The following is a 23,263-nucleotide window of genomic DNA, read 5'->3' as shown; positions in this document are numbered from 1 at the left end:
TTATTGGTCAGAATTCAGTCACATGGCAAAGGAGTCTGGAAATGACATCTCTTTTCTGGATAGCCATGTACCTAGCTAAGAATCCAGGGTTCTGTTACTTAGAAAGGAGAATGGATATCGGCATCTGCTCTACCTGTCTACAATAGGTATCTATCTGCAATAGCAGTAGAAATTTTCATGGCTCTAGTTGAATTCATTTGGATATATAGACTCAAAGGAATCTGAACCTGGGTAAACCTTGTTCTTTGTAAGGAAGATTTCACATTGAGGGCATCAGTCCATTTGGTACAGGAATGTACCTAAGAGCATTTTGTTAAACAAAACACGGTCATCTCTTCATTCAGAGCTCATTAATTTTTGCATAAGAACACCAGCTTTTCAGTAGACCTAGTTTACCAATTGTCTTTCTTAATTAAATTTTTTTTCCCTTTTAAGGAAGGTAAAGAGATAAAAATGAAGGACTGTTTGCCTCTGATCAGCTAATTGTATGGAGACTATAGTAGATATTCAATAAATCATAGGTACTTTATTATTATTACTATAAATATTTGATTATATCATCTCCAAAGTCCCTTCCAATTAAAAAATTATCCCTGGATTATAGTCTTCAATTATTTTATTTCAGTAGTGAATGGTACTTTCACAATTTTTTTCATAACTTTTGCTTTGTTTTAAATATGAGCCTCTTATTGTTTTAAAATTCCAGTTCTCAATTTTGAACCATATGGACTCTCCTTTTCTTCATCTGGCTTCACTGGACGGCAGTCTCCTGCTGGCATTTCTCTTGGTTCGGATGTGTCTGGAAATAGTACCGAGACAGGGCTAAAAGAGTAAGTTCCCTTCTTATTAAAATTGAGAACATGGGAGTGTTTAAATGTCTTTAAATGTTGAAGGATTCCTGAAAGCTAATTCTGCATGGACTGTTGTTTCAATTGTTTCTATTTGTTGCTCTCAAGATGTTGATAGTGTACAGTCTGTCCTTGTACTTTAAGAGAGCTTACTTACTTCCAAGACAGAATAGGATGTGTACTAGCTTTATACCTAGTAATGATGTGTATTATCACTATATATCTTGCTTACACACACACACACTCACTTTAAAGAAGCATATCAACTTATATACTCAGATGAATTCAGCATATCATTCTGCATTCCTCATAATCTACTTCTTGCAACTGTCTCATTGGAAGATTGACACATATAGAGATGAACATAAAATGAGGTGACTGACTTCACTTTAGGAAGCTGTATACTTTGCTCAGAATTCTTTCAGAGCTTTCCAGCCACCCTGAAAATTGGTGATATATTTGTCTAAACGTCTTAATGTGGAGCCAAATCTTCCTCCTTTTTAGGTACATTTTGATTTTGGAAATACAAATAAATTACTAAAAATGTGATTAAGTTAATAAAATGAGATAATATATGTAAAGTGTCTCATACAACCCAGTGTATAATAAGTGATTAATAAATAGTAGCTGCCATAATTAATAATTGTCATTGTTACCATTATTCAGAAGCTGAGTTTACCACATAAAATTTTATTGAAATTTTAATTTTTCATTTAATTTTAGTGGTCAGTTTGGATATCTTTGGTCACTGTACTGATATGACATAAAGTAAGACAATGGCTTTCTTGTTGTAAAGGAGCTTCTAAAAGAGTTCAAAAATGTTTGAGTAATGGCAGCATTTTTGGAATACATGTGGTAAAGTTTCATAGGTGACAACTTTGAAAGATGACATTTGAACATTGAGTTCTCATGTTCATTAAGGAGTCAGTCACCTTATCTTATGTCATCTTTGCATTTGTCAGTCTTCCAGTGAGATGATTATAAGAAGTATTTATCAGAGGAATGACACATAATGAGGAGTGTAGAATGATATGCTGAATGAAATGGCGTAAGTTCAGTTCTCTTATCAGGAAAGAGTTTTTTTAACTGCTCTGTTGACACCCTTTTTTCCCCCCCAGACTTTTAATTTTGGTATTCCAAACAAGGGGAGCAGATATGGTTTGTGTTCATGTGATGGTCGTGGTGGTAGCAATTAAGTGCCTCAAACAGGGAACAGAGGGGCAAGGGAAAGAGAGACAGAAACTCTCCAAGGGAGAAACATCCCTTTTACCTGCACAACAGATGACAGCATCTGCTTTTGTTGTATTGAACTAGGATCCAGAGAACATGACAGGGCCTTGTAAATCCTGTGTGTGTACATGTACTACCCTCAAAGAAATGACATCTGGCAAAGCTTGAGGAATTCTTTATATGCTATATTATTGTGAGGGATCAATTTAAAATTTCTTTCCAAAGAGGACCGTAGCTCAGATTAGTAACCTATATGGTAATTGACAAGGTGAATCAGCTTTAGAGATGAGATGATTATTTTTCTGCGTTCTCTGGTAACCTAAGAATAAAGTGTAGCAAGCCTAATTTAGAATTTCTTACCTTAAGCCCTAATACAGGGCAGCACCGTACCTCAAATGGGAATTACTAGAGCTAAGTATACCCCTAATCTTTTGAAGGTTGCTTGGCCATAATTTACATAGGTGTTTGAATGATCTGATTAAACATAATACAAAGGTATACCGTATAAAACCATAAATTATATTATTATTGTCAAAATCCAGGCAAAGATGACTCATGTTTAAAAAATTCTTTTATATTATGTTTCATATCATAAAAAGCATATTTTGTGTTTAAAATGGTTTTATGCTGCCCTTTTATATATTTTCCTGCTTCTTTGACTTTCTATGTGTAATTCATGACAAAGAAAATTTATATTGATAATAGGCTCAGATGCAATGATTGTAAGCCAGAAAAATTTAATAGTTTCAGGCTCCTTTTAGGCTCCTTTTCCCTCCCCTTTCCTGTTTTGCCTGTTATTGTGGGCTGAATTCCCTGGGAAGAGCATTCTGAGATGGAATTTAGCATGCGGAACACTAAGGAGTGCCCTTGGCATCAACAACTGGAAGGAAGGGGAAAGTAGAGGATTTGGGCAGAAGATGCGATGCACTTCCAGCAACAGTGTCTGCCAACCCCAGCCCATCAGAGCTGTCCTGAGTTAGGCTAAAATGAGTAGCCAGGATTCTAAATGTCTATTCATCAACCACTGGATGTGGGCTGCCCTGGAAAGGGGCATGATCTCCGGTAAGGTGACTCTCTGCGGCTGAGGCAAATCCCTAAAAGGATCCAGCAGCTGGGGCAAGAAGTCCTTCATTGAAAGGGGATCTGGATGGAGCATCCCAGTGTCCACCATGCCTACATTTTTGTTGTTGTTGTTAACCTAATGTTTGAATCATTTATTAGTAAAACGTGGGAGTTGCTTTTGTTTTTCTGTTTTTTAAAAGAAAGAATGTATTTTGGTAAACAGGGTTACAGAAACACTATAATCGTGCTGTGGGCAATCATGAATCCCTTTGAGTTGCTGTTGAGCATCTTAGAGATGCTGGGGGTCATTTTACTGGTTCCCATGACCACTTTTTTTGTCTGCTTACATAAGATCAACCAGTTTTCTTCTAAGGGGTTTGATAAATAACTTACAGTTTTTGTTCTCTTTTTAAAAACTTTTTTGAAAACTGTTTTGGTGCTTGAAAGAAAGGGAGAAATGAAGATATTTCTAGGGGAACATTCAGCAGTAAAATTCATTGAGGAGGAATGGACTAATTTCTTGTAGGGCATTCTTTATTAACATTAGATTTTCTTTTAGCCAGTTAGTGCTTAATAGCATTAGTTCTTCACTCAATATGAAGTATAATGACATATTTTTGTTTCTGGCATACTAAAGAAAATCACACTGATCATGATTCTGACAAATTAAAATGGAATAATAATCAGTACAAATATTTCTGAGTCTTTCTTTTAGATTCATTTCGTGATTTACCTCTCTTGCTGTAAAAATTTTAAAAATGTAGTTTTGAGTCTTGATAGGGGTGCTTAAATAAACCAGTGCCAACGATGCATAGTTTTTATATGAAAACAATAGAGGCAGTCTTTGGCTGTTTCAGCCTGCTCTTAGGACTGTCTTAGTCACTCCACATTCACACTTGTAGCTTTTGGGACAACAGTAGGTGAGTCCAAATTCCAGTCACTATTTTATACTTCTTCAAGTCAGGTGTAAAATAACTTGTGACCTTCAGGCTTTTTCCAAAGTATTACTATTTTCTTTTATAGATCAAACCTTATTTCATTTTCATAAATGTACATTTATAATAGTCAAAAAATATAGCTAGTGCTTACATTAAAGAAACCTTTAGGCTTAAGTGTAAGTTTACACATAGTACATTTGAATGATTTTTTTTTTTTGCTCTTAATAGGATTTTATGCAGTGAATATATAAAGGGTTAATTCCATCACTCAGTGATTAGAGCTATGAATCTTGAGTCATTTCTGATCTTTAACCCATCAGAATTAAAGATATTTTTGATGAGTCAATGGGTGAAAGGAACTGATTTACAGTAGTTCTATTTTTAGACAACTTATTCAAGCAGTTACATGAAAATTAAATGATCTAAATTTTTAACTAAGTCTAGAGTTCTGTTGCGTTAAATACTTTGGCTGAAGGGTTGGGGGAGGTTGGCTATAACTGAAATACTCTTGAGATCGAGGTTTTACTTGTGGCATATAGGATATGAAAGCTATTTCTTTTTTTTTTCAATACAGTGTGATACTTTATTAACTCAGTGCCAGTATTAATTCTTTAAATCAAAGTAAGTTATTAAAAATATGAATGCAATGGGTACTTTCATCTTTTTCAGTATTTGCTGCTTTCCTAAAAGAAAACATACTTAGAAAAATAATACAAGTTTGAAATGAAGCCTTTTTTTCCCTTAACTGATAATGCTACCCACAAGAGTTTTGTTTTATTTTATTTACTTTTTGTCTATTTTTTAATTGAGGTTTACAGTATTGTGTCAATTTCTGGTGTACAGAATAATGTTTCAATCATACGTGTATATACATATATTCCTTTTCATATTCTTTTTCATTATAGGTTACTACAAGATATTGAATAGAGTTCCCTGTGCTATACAGTAGAAACTTGTTGTTTATCTATTTTGTATATAATAGTGTCTGTAAGTCTCGAACTCCCAATTTATCCCTCCCCCCGTTCTTTACCTCCTGGTAACCATAAATTTGTTTTCTATGTCTGTGATTCTGCTTCTTTTTTGTAAATAAGTTCATTTGTGTAATTTTTTTGGATTCCACATGTAAATGATATCATATGGTATTTTTCTGAAAGCTGTTTCTAAAAGATCATGGCAGTGATGTATTTATTTAAATGCCTCAATTACCTTTAAACAATGGATCAAATTAGTAAATTTTTTTTTTACATTTTTTATTGATTCATAATCATTTTACAGTGTTGTGTCAAATTCCAGTGTTCAGCACAATTTTTCAGTCATTCATGGACATATACACACTCATTGTCACATTTTTTTCTCTGTGATTTATCATAACATTTTGTGTATATTTCCCTGTGCTATACAGTGTAATCTTGTTTATCTATTCTACAATTTTGAAACCCCAGTCTATCCCTTCCCACCCTCTACCCCGCCCCCCACCCCGGTAAACAAGTCTGTATTCTCTGTCCATGAGTCTATTTCTGTCCTGTATTTATGCTTTGTTTTTGTTTGTTTGTTTGTTTTTGTTTTTTAGATTCCACATATGAGTGATCTCATATGGTATTTTTTTTCTCTTTCTGGCTTACTTCACTTAGAATGACATTCTCTAGGAGCATCCGTGTTGCTGCAAATGGCATTATGTTGTCGGTTTTTATGGCTGAGTAGTATTCCATTGTATAAATATACCACATCTTCTTTATCCAGTCACCTGTTGATGGACATTTAGGTTGTTAAATGATATCATATGGTATTTTTCTGAAAGCTGTTTCTAAAAGATCATGGCAGTGATGTATTTATTTAAATGCCTCAATTACCTTTAAACAATGGATCAAATTAGTAAATTTTAAGGAAAAAATGCCTTAAGAAGGTAACTATTTAGCAATTATTTAAATTGACTTGATTTCATTATCTGTCTCCTTAGGACAAATAGCTTAAAGCTGGAAGGTATAAAGAAATTGTGGGGGAAAGAGGGCTATCTTCCCAAGAAGGGAAGCAAAACTGGTGATGAAACTGAAGCACCACCTGTTCCTCAAGAAACTATGATAATGGAGAATGTAGATCAAACTATGGCAAAAAAAGATCAGTCTCAAGTCCCTACCCAATCTAAAGACGAGAAAGAAAAGCAGCTGCTGGCATCATCATTATTTGTTGGGCTAGGATCAGAAAGTACAGTCAATTTGGTAAGTAGTTATGAGAATCTGTGTCCCCTGTTTTGTACACAAAAACTGGCTCTATAAAAGCTCTTGGCTGTTATCTATACACATGGTGGGAATGACTTCCCCACCTCCAGAGTCACCAGTGACATACCTTTTATATAGAAAGAGAAAATCTAGTTTATTTGACTTGAATTAGCTGTTCCCTTTAGTCCAGTCAGTAAGGGCAAGGATCAGTGTTCAAATTAAGTTACAAACATGACCACAGGTATTCTCACCCCCATGGATAGAGAGGACAGGTCTCAATGGGAAAGGGTCTTGATGTAAATATTGTCAGTAATAGTAGTTCAACAATATTGGTATGTCTATAGGAAAAATACTTATTAAAATGTTCTTTTTAATAGTGAAAAATAGGAATCAGATGTCTAACAAGGGGAGTGGGTACATAAATCATATTAGCTCTAAATATTTTCATCATTAAGATGATAAATACTTCATTGTAAAATTGAAAAATACTTATACATTAAGCAAAAAAGCAGAATATGAAGTTTTACTTATACCTTGTTTATAACTTTTAAGAAAATAGAAGTATATTGAGATTGAAAGGAATTATACAAAAATGAAAATTATATTCAGGCATTATGATGATGATGATTTCTAAAACTTTTTATGCTGGTAGATTATTGTCTTAGTGAAAGAATGAGAAATTGGAGTGAAGGACACATGCTATTTTTGAGTATCTGAGAATTCCATGTGTAATTTTCTGTTTGGTGGGCAGGTGAACCTACCTTGTGAAAACTTGTGATGAGAGCTACATTTTCTTCACTTTTAAGTCATGCCTGTTCTTTCATCCTTCTTCTCCTTGGTGAAATTTTCCTTCCATCTGTCTACACTAGGATAGACTCTAGGCTACACTTTTTGCCTGTATCTCTTTCTTTTCCAGACTCCATTTCTGTCAGACTTGATATTCCTTTCTAAGAAAAAATGAATTCAACCTGAAAGTGTTACTAAGTAATGTATCTTAAGTAATGTCTCAGTCAGCATTTGCAGTTTAGCAGCAAAGTGACTGATCTTGGGTCTTTGAGCTGTCCCAGCAGGCTCTGGTGAGGGTCCCAGTGAATGATGTGGCACTGATAGGGCAAGTTCTCAGTGGTCAGAGTGCCTCAAGGTCATAGTGCACCCAGGCTTATGGAGCCCTGATTTGTGTACCTCATTGCTGGTGTTGACAGTTTCTTGCCTTCTGTACAAAGTGCATAGCTTTCAGTTGGAGTTTCCCAGGAGAACATTCAGAGTGACAAGTTAACTACCAGACTTTTTTCTTGTGGGCTTGAAATAAAAAATGTATTCAGGATGTTTTTCTATTTAAACTAGGTTAAATCCTTTTTGGATTACCCCTTACACTTTTCTTTTCCCCTGAGCTATCAATAGAATAGGTTTTTGTTTTTTTTTTAAAAAGGAGTGTATTTCCCTGTTTTGTGCTGCCCTGAACTCTGTCAGGAACTGTGTTATAACTCAGATGGCATCATGTAGAAAGGAGGGGAAGCAATTCATTATGTAAAATTAGCATGTATCCTCTTACCCCTCAACCCTAACTTTTCCTCTGTCACTAGGGCAAAGCAGGCAGGATTGGCACTGGCTATAGTCCCTCTGTATCATAACTCCTTTTGAATGGCTGCTCTTCTCTAGCAATCCTAGTCCCTTCTTATTTTTCTAATGTTTAAAGTCCTTAGTTCCATAGACCAAGACTGTATTGAGTATTTCCTTGTAACTAGCTTTTATTTTTAGGTCTATGCTCCATTTTGAATTAATTGTTTTTACATAGTTCACTGTAGGGGTCAATGTTTTTTCCCATCTTTGCTTTTTATTTCACCTTTATTTTAAAAAATATTTTCTATCAGTCATGAATTTGAGGTAGACTGTTTCTTTTCTTTAATTTAACAAAGATGTCACTCCATTGTCTTCTGACTTGTGTTGCTTGTAACAGCCGATTAGACAGTACACAAGAAAAGATCATTACACTTGAAGACAAAGTAATAGAAATTATCCAAACTGAAACACAGAAAGAAAAGACAACAAAAAAACCCCCGGGCATCAACAACCTGAGGAACAGTATCCAGCAGCCCCTCTACTGGAAATGGAAGTCCTTCATTCCCCCTACCCTCCCCATTTTTATGTTAATACAGTGTTCTTGTTTGATGATTTCTGAATTGAAAGGTAGAAGATAGACTTATCTCTGAGAGTTGGAAGAGATGTTGGAACTTGAGGGGATGAGAGGGTATGAAAAGGAAACTAGAATGCTAGTTAACTAGAATCATGTGAGAGGTGGCCACACAGTGTGAAAGGCCACAGAAGGATGGACTTAAAGTAGCGCCAGTCTGCTGCATAGATTCCAGAGAGAACTATGAGGCAAGGGGGCACTTGGGCCATTACTCTTCTTACATAGATTTGCAGATATTTCCTTGAGAGGTTTAGCTTAAGGATGACAAATAAACTGTTGCCACCTCCTGAGTCAGTAGCAAACATCACTAGTCACTTACAGAATTCTTTCCTGCTGTGTCTTCTAGTTGGCCACTACCAGTTGATTCTTGAAGTAAAATCAGTTTTTATTCTCTGTTTATTGACTCACAGGTTGTGAAAACATGATTATTATAGATTACTGAACCAAAGTTTGAGCCATACCTATATTTGAGAGTATCTTAGCTTCTTTAGGACATCTGGAAACTCAAGAAATGGCTAGCTTTCTCACTCATTTTGTATACTATATTCTGGTATTCTGAAGTCTAACAAGTTTTTAGACTTGTTCATGATCAACTTTTTGACCTTATTTCTTTTTCTGCTTTTATGTGTTTTTAGTGAGAAATGTTTTAGCTAATAGTTCAAAGTTATGTAACTGTCAGAATTTTAGGACTTAACATTTTATTCATCTCTGATTCTTTGTTAATCTATGCTTTATAGATAGAACCTTAGCAAGTTAGTAAATTGTTCATTTGAAATTACAGAAAATGTTTAAAACTCATGACTTTGAATGATTTCTTTTTATATTATGCTTTATTTTGCAGCTAGGAAAAGTAGATACTGTCTCTCACAAGTTCAGAAGAAAATCAAAAGTCAAGGAAACGAAAACTGGGGAAACAACCAGTACTCATAATATGACATGTTCTTCCTTTAGTTCTTCATCAAATATGACTTATGAAGAAGATTATTATTTGGATAATTTTCAGGATAGAGGAGATAAAGAATTAAAGAAAATTTCTCTTAATTCAGAACTTTTGGATTCTGAGTCACTCTCAGAACTGCCCTTGGTTGAGAAACTCTCAAATTGCAGACTGTCTGCACCCTCTTTGTTTGCTGATAACATGGAAGTTTTTCACCCTCCTCAATCCACTACAGCCTTGGTTGCCAGTGAAATCTCTTTAGCTTCTTCTTTGTTGGAAGAAACCACTGAACACATGCATTCAGATCCTACAGAAGTCTGTAATAATGAAACCATATCAGTGTCTTCCTACAAAATTTGGAAAGATGATTGTTTGTTGATGGTCTGGTCACTTTCGAATAAGAGTGGTTTGGAACTGAAAAGTGCTAACTTAGAAATTGCTCCTGTAGAATATTTCAAGGTAAGACAATGAGTGGTTCATTATTTCTGCCTTAAATGGACAGCAATTCTTATTAGTGTTTCTATGTTGTCTCTTCTGGTTGCTTATAAATTTCTCCCACATCTTTTCTTTCTTCTTTAGCAAAAAAAAGTAAAAGGTGTGAGAGTTTTTAAAATTATTTTAAGTAGGGATGTATTATTCAAAAGAGACAACAAAACATAGTAAAGATTGTTTTGGGGAAGCCCATAAATAAAAAGTGAGTTTCAATGGAGCACAGTAGTTAAGAATGTAGACTCTTGACTTAGACTGCTTGACTTTGAATCTTGCTTCTGCAGCTCATTAGCTGTGTTACATGGTCAAGTTTTATAAATATTTTGTACCTCAGTTTCCTCACATTTAAAATGAAGATATTAATAGTGTGAGCCTATGTACTTTACTGACTGCTCAGGCATCAATTCTGTTTCTTTTCTAGCTCCAAGATACTGCCATTGTGATATCTGGAAATATGCTAATTGCATTGTTGTGTGAATGTCTTTGGTGGAGTTATAATGATATTTAACCAGTAATCAGTATTCCACAAAACTGACCCAGTTTTTTCTATGAGCTAGAATGTATTGAGTGGGATATTACCTGGGCCTGACCTGGGCAGAAATTCATGCCTCTAGATGTGCATTAGAACCACCCATGGGAACTTAAAAACACAAAACAAACCCAAATTCAGTTGCCTGAGCTTTACTACCAGAGCTTGAGTAGGGGTGGAGAATGAGAAGGGAAGACACCTGAATTTAAAAAAAACTCTCCTAGTTTTAAAAATCTGTTGCTAGCTAGTATTGAGAACCATAAGACTAGAATTTAATGGGGTTTTTTGTTGTTAAATTATACAAATGTTTACATTGTAGTGCCATTTACTACATAATTTTGTCCTGTGTTCTATTATTTCTTGATTGTCTGTGTTTGTGAGTTTTTCTCAAGTGAAATTGTCAGTTATCTTCATAATGTGGTTCGTTACTAACATCTCATAATAGTATGCTTTTTTACCACTTCAATTAAATAGAAAATTGGTATTCATATGATAGTATGTATTGATCCCTGCTTCAATACTTATATTATTTTTATTTACAGATCACTGAGCAACCTGGATGCTGCTTGCCTGTAATAGAAGCAGAAAGTACCCAAAACTTTCAATATAGTGTGCAGATGGAAAAACCTTTTACAGAAGGGAATCTTTCTGGTTTTATAAGTTATCAAATGATGGATACACATTCTGTTCAGCTGGAATTTTCAGTAAATTTATCACTGTTAGATTTCATTAGGTAAATATTTTCTGGAATGTTAATTCAAGTTATCCATTCATTCAGGAAATACTTATTAGCCCTTTTCTCAGGACAGAGCACCATGCTAGATGCTTGGGACTATAACAACTCAAAACCAGACACAGTCCCTACCATTAGGGAGTGTTCAGTCTAGGGAGGAGTCATCAAACAGTCATATAAATGCATATATAATTGTGAATTGTGCTGTAAAGAAAAGGTAAATGTGTAATCAATGATTATAATATGAGACCTGATTTAGATTCAGGTTGGTTAATGATCTTGGAAAACTTCTGAGGGAAAGTAGTATTAAAGTAATGTTTAAACTGAAATAATCTCAAAGATTTTTTTTAAGCTTTTTTAAGTTTCTCTCATTTTTATTTCACTTGATCAATTCTTTCATAAAATCTGTTCATTAATTAAGCCTTAGAGATCTTCAAGAAAACTATTCAACAAAGTTATTGAACTTTTATTGGACATACAGTAAGTGTTTAGTATATTTAGTAACACTAGACACTATGTAGTGTTACCCAAATGATTGAAACCAGCCTTTTAATTCCTCTACTCTCCTTTAGTATTATGAATATATTGTACTACTGTATTCAAACATTTTTAAAATGAGTCCTCTCTGAACCAAGGATGCAGAATACCCATGAATATCTATAAATTTTTTTTAAAGCTTCACATGTTTACTTGTGTTACACTACCATAATGTTTGCCCATTCTTTAAAGTCTTTTAGCAAGAACATGTTTTATCAGTCAAAGAGTATTTAATTATGTCCATGGTGCTGAAAAGATAGAATCCAGCCTTCAAAAAGCTTAGAGTCTATGACTATAAAGGTATGTCCCATGGTGAGCATTAGTAACGTGAAGAAGCACAGTATATGTGACCCAAACAGTTCTTCTGTGTGTATTAGTAAAATCCTCTGTACCTGAAAAAAATTTTTCTTAATTATAAAATCAGTACGTACTTATACAAATTGAAATGCTTCTAGAAAAATTTAAGTAGAACAGAAAAGTTTCCTATAATTCCACCTGAGATACCCACTACTATTTGATCTTTAGTCTCTTGAACCATTTAAAAAATATATTTGTTAAAATCCTTTTTCCTGATCCATTTTGCTTAAGGTGCTGGGTCTTTGTATTCATACTCTTGTATGTAACTTTGATAGAGTATCTCATTTTCCCCAAGTCTAAAGGATACATGAAAGAAAAGTTTTATATTTGAATGATTCATGAAATTACTTGGTGAAAGTTTTACTGAAATGACTAATACTCAGAAAAAAGGATAATTTATTGAAAAGACTTTTGTTCTTTAATAACATCTTTGCTTTCAGTATTTTCTTTATGATTGGAGGAAGATGGTAAGCATTCTAATCACATTTGGTGTAAAAACAACTTTTGTGGGATCCAGAATTATAATGTTTTTTTTATTTCCATGAGTCATTTGAAATCTATTTGTTTGCTTAGAATTATTTCATTCTTTTGGACATAAATCTAATTTAAAAAATTATTTTCAGACCATTAAAAATCTCAACTGAAGACTTTGGCAAACTCTGGTTATCCTTCGCAAATGATGTGAAGCAAAATTTAAAAATGTCAGAATCTCAAGCTGCTCTGCCTTCTACCCTGAAGACCCTGCAGCAGGAACTAAGACTTCATGTTGTTGACATTATAGGTTCGTAGAGCTCTGAAAAGGCAATGAATCTTGTATTTATAGGGGCTTTCACACAGTCAGAACACAGATCAGCTCTTAACAAGTATCAGGTTTCTTAGAGCTGTATTTCCTGTTATGAGTATCTTTCAGATGACTTATTCAGACTTTACTGAAGAATTTTTGTGTATGGTAAAGTATACATAACAAAATTTACCATTTTAACCATTTTTAAGTGCACAGGTTTGTGGCATTAAGTACATTCATCTTGTTGTGCAACCATCACCACTATCATCCCCAGAACTTTTTCCTCTTCCCTAACTAATACTCTGTACCCATTAAACACTAGCTCCCCATTGCCCCTCTGTGTATAGCCCCTAACAACGACCATTCTATTTTCTGCCTCTGTAGAATCTGACTACTCTAGGTACCTCATCTAGGTGGAATCATACAATATTTGTCCTTTGTGATTGGCTTATTTCACTTACAATGTCTTTAAGGTTCATCCATGTTATAGCATATGCCAAAATGTCCTTCCTTTTTAAGCCCGAATACTGTTCCATTGTATGAACATTTTGTTTACCCATTTATCTGCTGTTGGATACTTGGGTTGCTCCCAGCTTTTGGCTATTATGGAAATGCTGCTTCAAACATGGGTGTACAAACATATGAGTCCCTGCTCGCTTTCTTTTGATTATAGTCCCAAAAGTAGAATTGCTGAATCATATGGTAATTCTGTATTCAATTTTTGAAAAACTGTGATACTGTTTTCCACAGCAACCACATTATTCATATTTCTACTAGTAATGCACAGGGTTCGCATTCCTTCACATCTTCACCAGCACTTATTTATTTATTTAGATAATTGCCATCCTAATGGGTGTGAAGGAGTATCTCTTTGTGGTTTTGACTTGTATTTCTTGTATTTGACTTTTATTAATGATCAGTGATGTTGAATATCTTCTTCATGTGCTTATTGGCCAGTTGTAGATCTTCTTTGGAGAAATGTCTATTGAAGTCCTTTTGTATTAAAGAACTTTTAACTCTGTTTTGTTGTAGGCAATGAAGGGCTATTGGCTTGTCAGCTTCTCCCAACCATCCCCTGCTTGCTGCATTTCCGAGTTCACGGTGACATACTAGCCCTGTGGTTCAGATCCTCCTGCTCTACTCTTCCTGACTATTTACTTTATCAGTGTCAAAAGGTGATGGAGGGATCCTAGCAGAAGCTCTGCTTATGTTTTACTCCATCAAAATAAATGGTTTACATAGATAAACTTATTTACCAAAGTAAAAAGAACTCATGGTACTTCTAATGAAAATGGGGATTATTACAAGTTGTGGTTCTATGTATTTTCTTTATGGTTCCTGATCAAGAAAGATCCCCAAGAAGCTATATCCCTAACCTTTTACTCAGGATTGTACAGTATGTTTGGGTCCCCAAAAAGTGACCTAAGCTAATGTTATAAACTGCTAATGATTTCTATATCACTTAGTATAGAGGGACTGAAAATATTTATTTTGTTACAAATAATTTTATAGCAAATTTACTGTAGTGCTAGCTGATTTTGGTAAAGCCAAGTCTCAGTTCTCTGCATTAATGGAGGGGAGACATGGAACTGATAATCCCAAACCTAATTCATATTTGGCTTTGGAATGCAGTGTGTATTCTCTGGTAGGCAAGTGATTACTTTGAATTATATTTTGTTTAGGTCAGTGTTGAACTAAATTGGCACAGCACACACTAACAGTTCAGGAGAGCCATGAGCATTTTGGTTATTGGGAGGATCCAATCTGTGATATAGTTTTTGTTGTAACTTGTTACACATAATTGCAGATAATTTGGTTACAAAATTTGTTCTCCATTTGTGTTTATTTTTAGAGTTCAAAGTGAACCACTGTATTCTTGTTTTAAAAACTCAGAGCCATTTACAAAATATTATCATATAGAAACAAAACCTGTAAGAGCACACAGTACTAAAGTAAACAGATATAAAAGGACTTTTTAGTTATGGTAAGTATTTTAGTCACCACTTAGGTTTTTTTTGGCAAATTAAAATTTGTAATTGGAGAATAAATGGCAAAACCATCTTTCCTGGCCTTTGAATCCACTAGTACTCAATTGATAGAAACAAAAGAGTAACTGTCTAAGTATACCAGACAGGTTCTTCAATAAAACATATCATTTCATGGCCTCTGTTAGAACTATTATCAGTAAAAAGTTAAGCTTAGTATGATTGATAGAGCAGAATCTTGAGATTGTACATTAATGTTAAAAACTAAAATAGTGTTTTATAAAACTTTATGGTGCTGTGGAAAATATTTATTATTTCACTTTTTTGACACTTCACCATGGAGACTATTCAGGTAATATAATTTTAAGTCATTGCAGTTAATACGCTGGTTAATTGGTACTATTCATCATCCAGGTGTGGAATTCTCATTTTAGGTTGTCTCTTTAATCATAGCTGATAAAGATGCTAAGGTGATTCCCCAAAGCTGATAGATTTCATCAGTCATTTGTGTTTAGCATGTTTTTCCCTAAAAATAAAAGCAGTATTTTTAAAATTATTTTTAAGTTATTCATTTAAAAAAATAATACCTTGTTAATTTCATGCTTTTTAAAAACATGCAGTAAAACCTTGCTATAAGAGCAATGAAAAGTGACTAGAAATTTCCTGCATAGGTTATCCTTTTGAGTAGAAGTTCAGATTGATCCTGAAGCTCCCAGCAGTGTCATGCTGAAGGGAATGTGCTTTCTCTGGGGTGTGGTGGACACTGGTGGCTAGACTCATCAGCTTTCTCTTTATTCCTCCCTCTGTCAGTAGCACCCCCACCTCCCACCCCACCTGATTCTTTATTCTTACAAAGAGATGGGAAGTGCCCTCTCACTTGGCAGAGGAATGTGCCATGTGGTAAAAGAGATGCTTCAGTTTTTTGTGTCCTTATTTCTGTGATTTGCATGGTCATTGAGGCTGGTTCAGGTGTGGAGCAGTGGAAGTAAGGGGTCCAGCAGGCAGATGGACAGTTGACTGAGAGAGATTAAAATGAGCTACTGTGCTTTGAAACACGGGTGTTCATGGGTGGCCTACGGTGCTGTGTAATGGTGGAAGCGTGGTAGGTTAGGGCTGGGAGCATGATTTTGGGTCTGCCAAAGGAAACGTGTCACTTTTGTTCTTTCTGAACCCACTAATTAAGAAGTAGGGTAACAGGATTTCTATTGAAATGTTTAGTAGAATGTTTACATTTTTATATTTTTAATAGTTTTAAAAACAAATAATAATAGGAAAGAGTAGATTTTAAAGAACCTGAGAGCAGTATATGTTCTGCCTGAACTAATTCAATGTTCTGAGTTCTAGATCAGGCATCACCAACTTTTTTTGCATTGTGGAAGATACGACTATGAAGTGAGAAGAAAGACTTTTGGGGGTAGATCATCTCTTTATTTTATAGTCATCATTTAGTCAAGTAAAGGGACAGTATCTCGAATAAGAGCTGTGGGAGGAGGATACTCAGCTGTGTGAATTCTGTGCCAGACATCTTTGCTGAGAATCCAGGTCGCAACAAGTTTGAATCTGAGGGACAATAAAGGGAAGACACGAAGGTCTTGAGAGCAGATGGAGGAAGAACAATCAGGCTTCCACTGGCATAGTCCCTGTAGGATCAGGCAGATTAGTCTCAGGGGAGTGTGGGCCCTGAGTAAGGGTCCTTCTGACAAAACTACAAATGGAAGCTGAGCAGTTACCAAGTGCTAATGTGCCAAGCATGCCAAGCACAGTATATGCTCTGCAGAGAAGCATTATTTTAAAAATATTCTCTCATCTACCAAAACATTTATGGTGAAAATGCAGTATTTTATTCTTTCCTTTATTTTTCTTCCTGTCACTAATATTTAAAGATAATTGAGCTATTTGTCTTTTTTTAATGGGTAAACGTGGTCTTTGTCTTATGATTGTGAGCCACTGAAAGTGCATTGAACCTATCTTCATGTCTTAAGGTGTTTTGCTGTGTTAAAATTTTAGGAGGGAAAAATACAAGTGAATAACAACTTAATAGGCATTAATTAACTTATTTTGGAGCCGAATTCTGTAATTTGAAAAAATTCACTTAAGCATAAAATAAATACAACGTGATATATGCTGCTCTTTGGTCTATACATTCTTTATTAGCCAAATAGCTGAATAATAAGTAATACTATTCAGTAATTTGATAAGCATTAGCTTAAAAGAGCAAAAGCAATTGGAATGGGATGAAAAGAGTAATTTACTCATTACAGCCCCAAAGAATCTAGTTTAATTAGTTAAAAGTCAAGATACTGCTGTTTCTGTATGATGTTCAGAGAAAACTTTGTGGGCTTCCGACAGGTTAGAGCATGGATCGATCCTCAGGTGCCTGTCATATCCCCTGCTTTCGTCCTAGCCTGACCAGAGCATTCAGAGCAGTGTTCTGTTTCTATATTGCCTTTCCTCAAGATGCAAGAAACATGGTAAGTCAGATGGAGATTTAGTGTCCAAAGACTCTGAGTCTCCTGGCCATCTCTGCATCATGTACCCTAAAACATAAAGCTAGGCCAGAAATGGTGTTTAAATCTCACTTGATTTATTCCTCTTGTTGCCTATAATGTATAGAGGAAGAAAGTTCTGAGATTTGAAGCCTCATCTTTGGGGCATTGAAGGTAAAATAAGTTTAATGTACCACACTCACTGCAGTAATTAAAAAGGAGGCTCTTGAAGGGAGGGGTGGCCTTCGGCCAAATAGATCAAGGTTAGTGATTGTATGAAAGTTACTTGTTCATGTGCATACATAATGAAAGACTATGAGCTTTTTATGGCTAGGTTTTTATGGTTGTGCCAGTTTGTACCACGTGGGGGAGAGGAAATATGACTGCTTGATGAGACCCTTACCAGCCTAAGGCTAAGTGCCATGAGAACTTGCCATGACATTTTAGAGGTCTCTCTGCTAGTGCAATGTCATTACAGATAGAAATTATGACTTGGAGAAGGGGGACTTTTCTGTAATATGACAGATGTCCATAAAGTCTTACTGGTCTAGAAGGACTTGTTCTAGGACAGAAAGCAGTAGACAATTGATCAGTTTGTAATTAAAGATAGGGAGCTAATGAATATGATAAGGCAGACTTACCAGCTAAATTAGTATCTTTGGGGCACTGGAGGTAGAAAATAAGAATGATAATAAGAGAGACAACTATATTGACATTAATAAGGTCAATAGCTTCAGGAAAGTGGTAAAAAACAGGCCCTCTGGGATAAAGCACAGGAAAAGGAGTAAAAGGAAATATGTTTCATTTGCATCACATGGGAAACTATGGTAGGTACATGGGTCTAAGATAAGAGGAGACCCCCCAAAATGAGTCCCAGAGTACCATGAGGAATTAATGATTATGACCTGAATATAGAGAAGATGGGCCTGGGTGTGGGGCAAGTACAGATGATGTCAAACACGTGAGTTTACTGGAACACCTGTAATGCTGAAAAAATAGTGGGTCCTTGTCAGTGGTTGCAGCTAGATTGTGGGCTTCCTTCCAAGGGATGGGATCAATTTCTTTGAGTTGTTTTAAACTATTTTCCTAAGTGGATGAGTACTTTTCCTTCCTTAAAACATTAAATTGCCAGTGTGAGTAAATGGCTGATCTCAGGAAGATTTTCCCTGTTGGGGTCTAGTAGGACGTGTGCCAAGTAGATAGAGTCTAGAGCCTATAGATTATTTGTATTTCATTGAGAGAAATACATGCCTTAAATTACGTGACAAGTTAGAACAGAGACAAGGCATAAATATTCTCAGGGAGAGGCATTTGGTCTGATTTGCTACCACATAATTTAATGACAGTAAGGGCAAAACCAGTGACTGGAACAAGTTGGTCCTCGATGATATGTATCAAGGGATAGGAATTTAATGTTTTCATCTTAGTTGACTGATTAATGGTTGATGGGATTAAATAGAGGAGTTTTTGTGAGCTATGGGAAAGGTGAAATTGTTTGAACCCAAATACTGTACCAGCCTTCACCTACTGAAGTGATAGGAGTATCTTTTGTTATTCATAAAGAGCCTTTTTGAGCACACTTGAGTTAATGCTAATGAGGTAACTTTAGAGTAAGGCCCCCACAGAGCCTCAGAAAGGGGCTGATCCCCTGAAAGACCAAGCAGTTAGAGAGTTAGAACTTTCAGTCCTACCCACTGACCTCAGGGAAGGGGAGGGTTTGGGGGCTAGAGATTAAACTGTAAAAACTCTTCAACAAAGGGATTTACTGAACTTTTGTGTTGGTGAATGCATCCACATTCTGAGAGGGTGACAGACCCTAGTTGACAGAGACAGATGTTCCTGTGCTTGGCACCCTTCTGTTCCTCAGCAATGCACCTCTTCATCTGGTTTTTCATCTGTATCCTTTATAATGTTCTTTATAATAAATTGGTAAACATAAGTAAAGGTTTCTCTGAATTCTGTGAGCCAATCTGGCAAATTAATTAAACCTGAGAAGTGGGTCATGGGACCCTCCAATTATAATCAGTGGGTCAGAAAAGCACAGGTGACAATCTGGACTTGCCATTGGCATCTGAAGTGGGACTGAACCTTTAACTTGTAAGATTTAATGCTATCTCCAGGTTGATAGTGTCAGAATTAATTTGTAGGACAGCCAGCATTTGTCTGCCCAGAACTGGAAAATTGCTTGGTGGTATGGAAAAACCCCACAGCAACTGACAGATAAAGATTGATTTAGGTTATACAATGTGGTTTTTTTCAAGTTGTGTGGCATGATATAATATCCATTGTGAAATGATTACCACGATCAAGTTAATTAATAACATCCATCACTTCACAATTACTTTTGTGTGTGTGTGTGGAAAACAAATACAGAAAATGCTATTATTAACTGTAGTCACCATGGTATCCGTTAGACCAGGGAACATTTTTAAAATCCCTTAGCCTAGGCCATAGTCAGAATTTCTGAGGGGTTGAATCCAGGCCTTAGTAATTTTTAAACTACACAGGTAATTAACAGCATGGAACCAAGTTTGAGAACCACTGTTTTAGATGCTACCTCACCCCACTCTCAGTGGGATTGTTTTTGGTTGTGTTTTCTCCACATTCCCTCCTGCAGTGGAGATTGATTAAAAGTAATTAGTTATTGAGTGTTTGGGTGGTAGGTAATGGCATTATTTGGGAAGATTTGGTAGGTACAGGGAAGGAATCCTGTGTGAGTATATAAAAAGTTGTAGGTCCTATGGCAGTAGCAACTTCGTGTTTGAATTTTCCTAAATCTCCACATAAAAATGGGCAGAGAAACTAGATAGCAAAACCAAAATCCACATAAAAATTTTACAACAAAACTAAGTGACAAGTTATCCCTATGAGTCCCAACATACAAGCAGGTCGGGACAAGTCACCACAGCCAAAATATATACATATTACTTGGAACTCTGCAGGAGAAAGCAAAAGGAAGCAATTGTATACTAGACCTGAGAACAGGACAACTCCAGACTAGCCAGTAGGGGTCTGGAAAGCACAATAGATCAGTTTGAGATTAGCATCTGAAACTGGAAGGGATTTTGCACAATTCACAGGGAGTAAGTGTAGGGCACAGTAAGATCTGAAGCAATCTAGTGGGTATGAATTCTTGAAAGCAACTGGTCATGGCTCCCTTGCAGAATAGGGCAACATACAGAGGAGAAACTGGTGAGTTATGAAAATTGAGCAGGATACATAGGCTCTGTTGTCAGACTGTCATTTTTTTTCCTCTCTTTTTTTTAATTGTGGGAAAATATACATAATAAAACTTTACCATCTTAACTACTTTTAAGTGTACAATTCAGTAGCATTAAGCATGTTTATGTTTTCATACAGATCTCCAGAACTCTTCATCTTGCAAAACTGCAATTCTGTGCCTATTAAACACTAATTCCCCATCCCTTCTCCTAGCCCCTGGCAACCCCCTTTCTGCTGCTTTCTATTTCTATGAATTTGTCTACTCTAGTACCTCATGGAAGTGGTAACTCAACTTTAAAAAAAAAAATAAAGAAAAGCACCAAGAGTTAAACAAGACCATTTGGGACCCAGTTGCTTTCCTGTGGTCACCAGATTTTCTCTGGAATCCCTTCATGATGCCAATGAGAGACACTAGCTGGTGGTTCTTGAAGAGCTTTGTTTTTTTAAGTTACTGATAGTTAAGTTGAGCAATGATTGAGTCTAAGCCTGGCTGTCTCTCCAACTTCCCCTCTTTTAGTTATTGCCCAGACTGTTTATTCTGCATTTCATAACCCAACCTCAAAACAATACACACTAAAAGCAACAGTCTTGCTCTTAAAATGATAGCATGGTAGAATTTGAGAGATGAGGACTCATCAAGTCTGAGTGGTAAAATACTGTAGAAATCATTAGGTAACTTGCAGATTGAAATCAGATTGTCAAGTTTTAATTCCTTGCTCCACTAATTGCTAATTTGTGCCTTTGGACAGATTACTTAAATACTCTGTGCTCCAGTTTTTCATCTGTATAATGATGATGATAATACCTACCTTATAGGATTACCATGAAATGAGATAATACACATAGTAGTTCATGTAGTCATGATCTATCGGTTTCTTGTATCAGTTGATTAATATCATTAAGGAAAAAAAGTGAAAAAATAGGAGGAGGCAGTAAGGTTGAAGGAAGGAGAGAGTCCAGTTAAAATTGAGGAAATTTAGAACAGCCAGAAAACATCACAAAGCGAGTTGCTATATTTTTTAACATTGTAGAAGAAATGGAAAAAAGAGAGCTTTGTGAAATTAAAAAAGCTCTTCTCAACCATGCCTCCTAAGTATTTAGGAAAATAATTTTATAGAAATATAAACATCAGAAGAATACCATAGTCAAATTCCATATAAACTTATGAGAGAAAGAGACAGGGAGAGCTATTGAGATTAAGAAGTGGGATAATATTCCTACAGAAAAGCACACTAGTATAACAGGCTCTCAAAATAGATCAAAACCATTAATCTACTGTTTCAAAACAAGCTAAATGAAATTAGGAAAATGATTTAAGATGTGAAATAACAACATAAATTAGAGCTATATAAACTCAGAAATGAAGTGACAGAACTTAGGGAAGAAATAGAAATTTTCAAAAAATTTCAGAGCTGAAAACTAAACTAGAAGAAATAAACATGAATAAACACAAAAAATAATGCCTTTGAAGAAGTAGACGGTGAAAATAGAGATATTTTAAAAGTAAATGAATAGTAGTAAATATTCAAGACAAAGTGCCAAATATTGAAGTTAGGCCAAAAAAAAAGGTCCAACATATGGATTATAGGAGTTCCTGAAGAAGAAATCCGAAGCACAGGGCCAAAACAAATACCAAACGTCATAATTCAAGGGAACATTCCAGAAAGTACAATTAAAAAAAATGATTTGAAACTGGAGGGAGTACACTGTGTACCTGAGACTCAACCAACAAACACCAAGACAAGACATTCTAGTAAGATTACTAAACTGTTTTTAAAATAGAAAAAATTCTTTGGCCATCTAAGAAAAAGTAGCAAGTGACTTATAAGGAAGAGAAGTTAGATTATTATCAGACTTTCTGACACATACTTTATACCAGAAGAAAATAGGATAATATATTTTAGATATTCAAGAAGAAGATACGAACCAAGGATTTTACGCTCAGTAAAACTGATCCTCAAGTATAAAGAGCACAAACTGCTATCACCGTGTAAATAGTCAAGAAATAGTGTTCCTATGAACTCTTCCTGAGAATTTTACCAGAGAATAAGACTCATAAGGACTGGTTGTAAGCATTAAGTATTTGGTTGTTTGTAGAACTAGAAGTAAGTGAGGATTAAAAGGGAGAAGGTACAGTATATAATGGCTATGTGCACTGACAATGCAGATATAGTACAACTGAAAAAGGAGGGGACAGAAAAAACATGCAAAATTAAATACTTTTGTAATTATATCAGTAGTTGTAGTATTAGCTGAGACTCTTTGAGCAATGTAGGGTAAAACAAATGTGTAATTATGGGATACTTTAATTTTATCATAATCTGTATCCTTGAGACCAGAATCCTCAGAGTAGAGGAAGATAAATACATACATAATACAGAAGAGGGTGAGCAAATTCTGTAGTTCTCATTTTGTGTTGAGAATACACACACACACACACATACAGCACCCCTACTGCCCAGATTATGGTCCTGAAATGTAACACTTTCCCACTAAAAGGGCTTAATTTCCAGAATATATAAACAGCTCATACAACTTAATAACCAAAGAAACCCAATCCAAAAATTAGCAGAAGACCTAAATAGACATCTCTCCAAAAAAGACATACAAATGGCCAAAAAACACATGAAAAGATGCTCAATATCACTAATTATTAGAGAGACACAAATCAAAACTACAGTGAGGTATCACCTCACACCAGTCAGAATGGCCATCATTT

At 35.4% G+C, this 23,263-nt stretch overlaps 2 protein-coding genes across 7 annotated transcripts in view; both read left to right on the top strand.

Annotated features, from left to right (window-relative positions):
• Positions 1–14,102, top strand: part of AP4E1 (adaptor related protein complex 4 subunit epsilon 1) — a 52,374-nt gene extending 38,272 nt beyond the window's left edge. The window contains exons 16-21 of the mRNA XM_072962451.1: positions 707–830; positions 6,036–6,294; positions 9,327–9,881; positions 10,983–11,173; positions 12,691–12,848; positions 13,884–14,102. Coding sequence (XP_072818552.1) covers positions 707–830; positions 6,036–6,294; positions 9,327–9,881; positions 10,983–11,173; positions 12,691–12,848; positions 13,884–14,044 — 1,448 coding nt within the window. The 3' untranslated portion in view covers positions 14,045–14,102. The remainder of the gene's footprint in view (positions 1–706; positions 831–6,035; positions 6,295–9,326; positions 9,882–10,982; positions 11,174–12,690; positions 12,849–13,883) is intronic.
• A 189-nt stretch (positions 14,103–14,291) lies between these two features.
• Positions 14,292–23,263, top strand: part of LOC140696794 (uncharacterized) — an 85,230-nt gene continuing 76,258 nt past the window's right edge. For all 6 annotated transcript variants that reach the window (XR_012073310.1, XR_012073309.1, XR_012073308.1 and 3 more), the window contains exons 1-2: positions 14,292–14,835; positions 17,186–17,307. The gene's annotated coding sequence lies outside the window, so the exon portion shown is untranslated. The remainder of the gene's footprint in view (positions 14,836–17,185; positions 17,308–23,263) is intronic.

Source organism: Vicugna pacos, chromosome 6 (genome assembly GCF_048564905.1).
Source record: "Vicugna pacos chromosome 6, VicPac4, whole genome shotgun sequence".
Taxonomy (NCBI): domain Eukaryota; kingdom Metazoa; phylum Chordata; class Mammalia; order Artiodactyla; family Camelidae; genus Vicugna; species Vicugna pacos.
The sequence above is the reverse complement of the archived record's forward strand: the minus strand, read 5'-3'. Positions and strand labels throughout refer to the sequence as shown.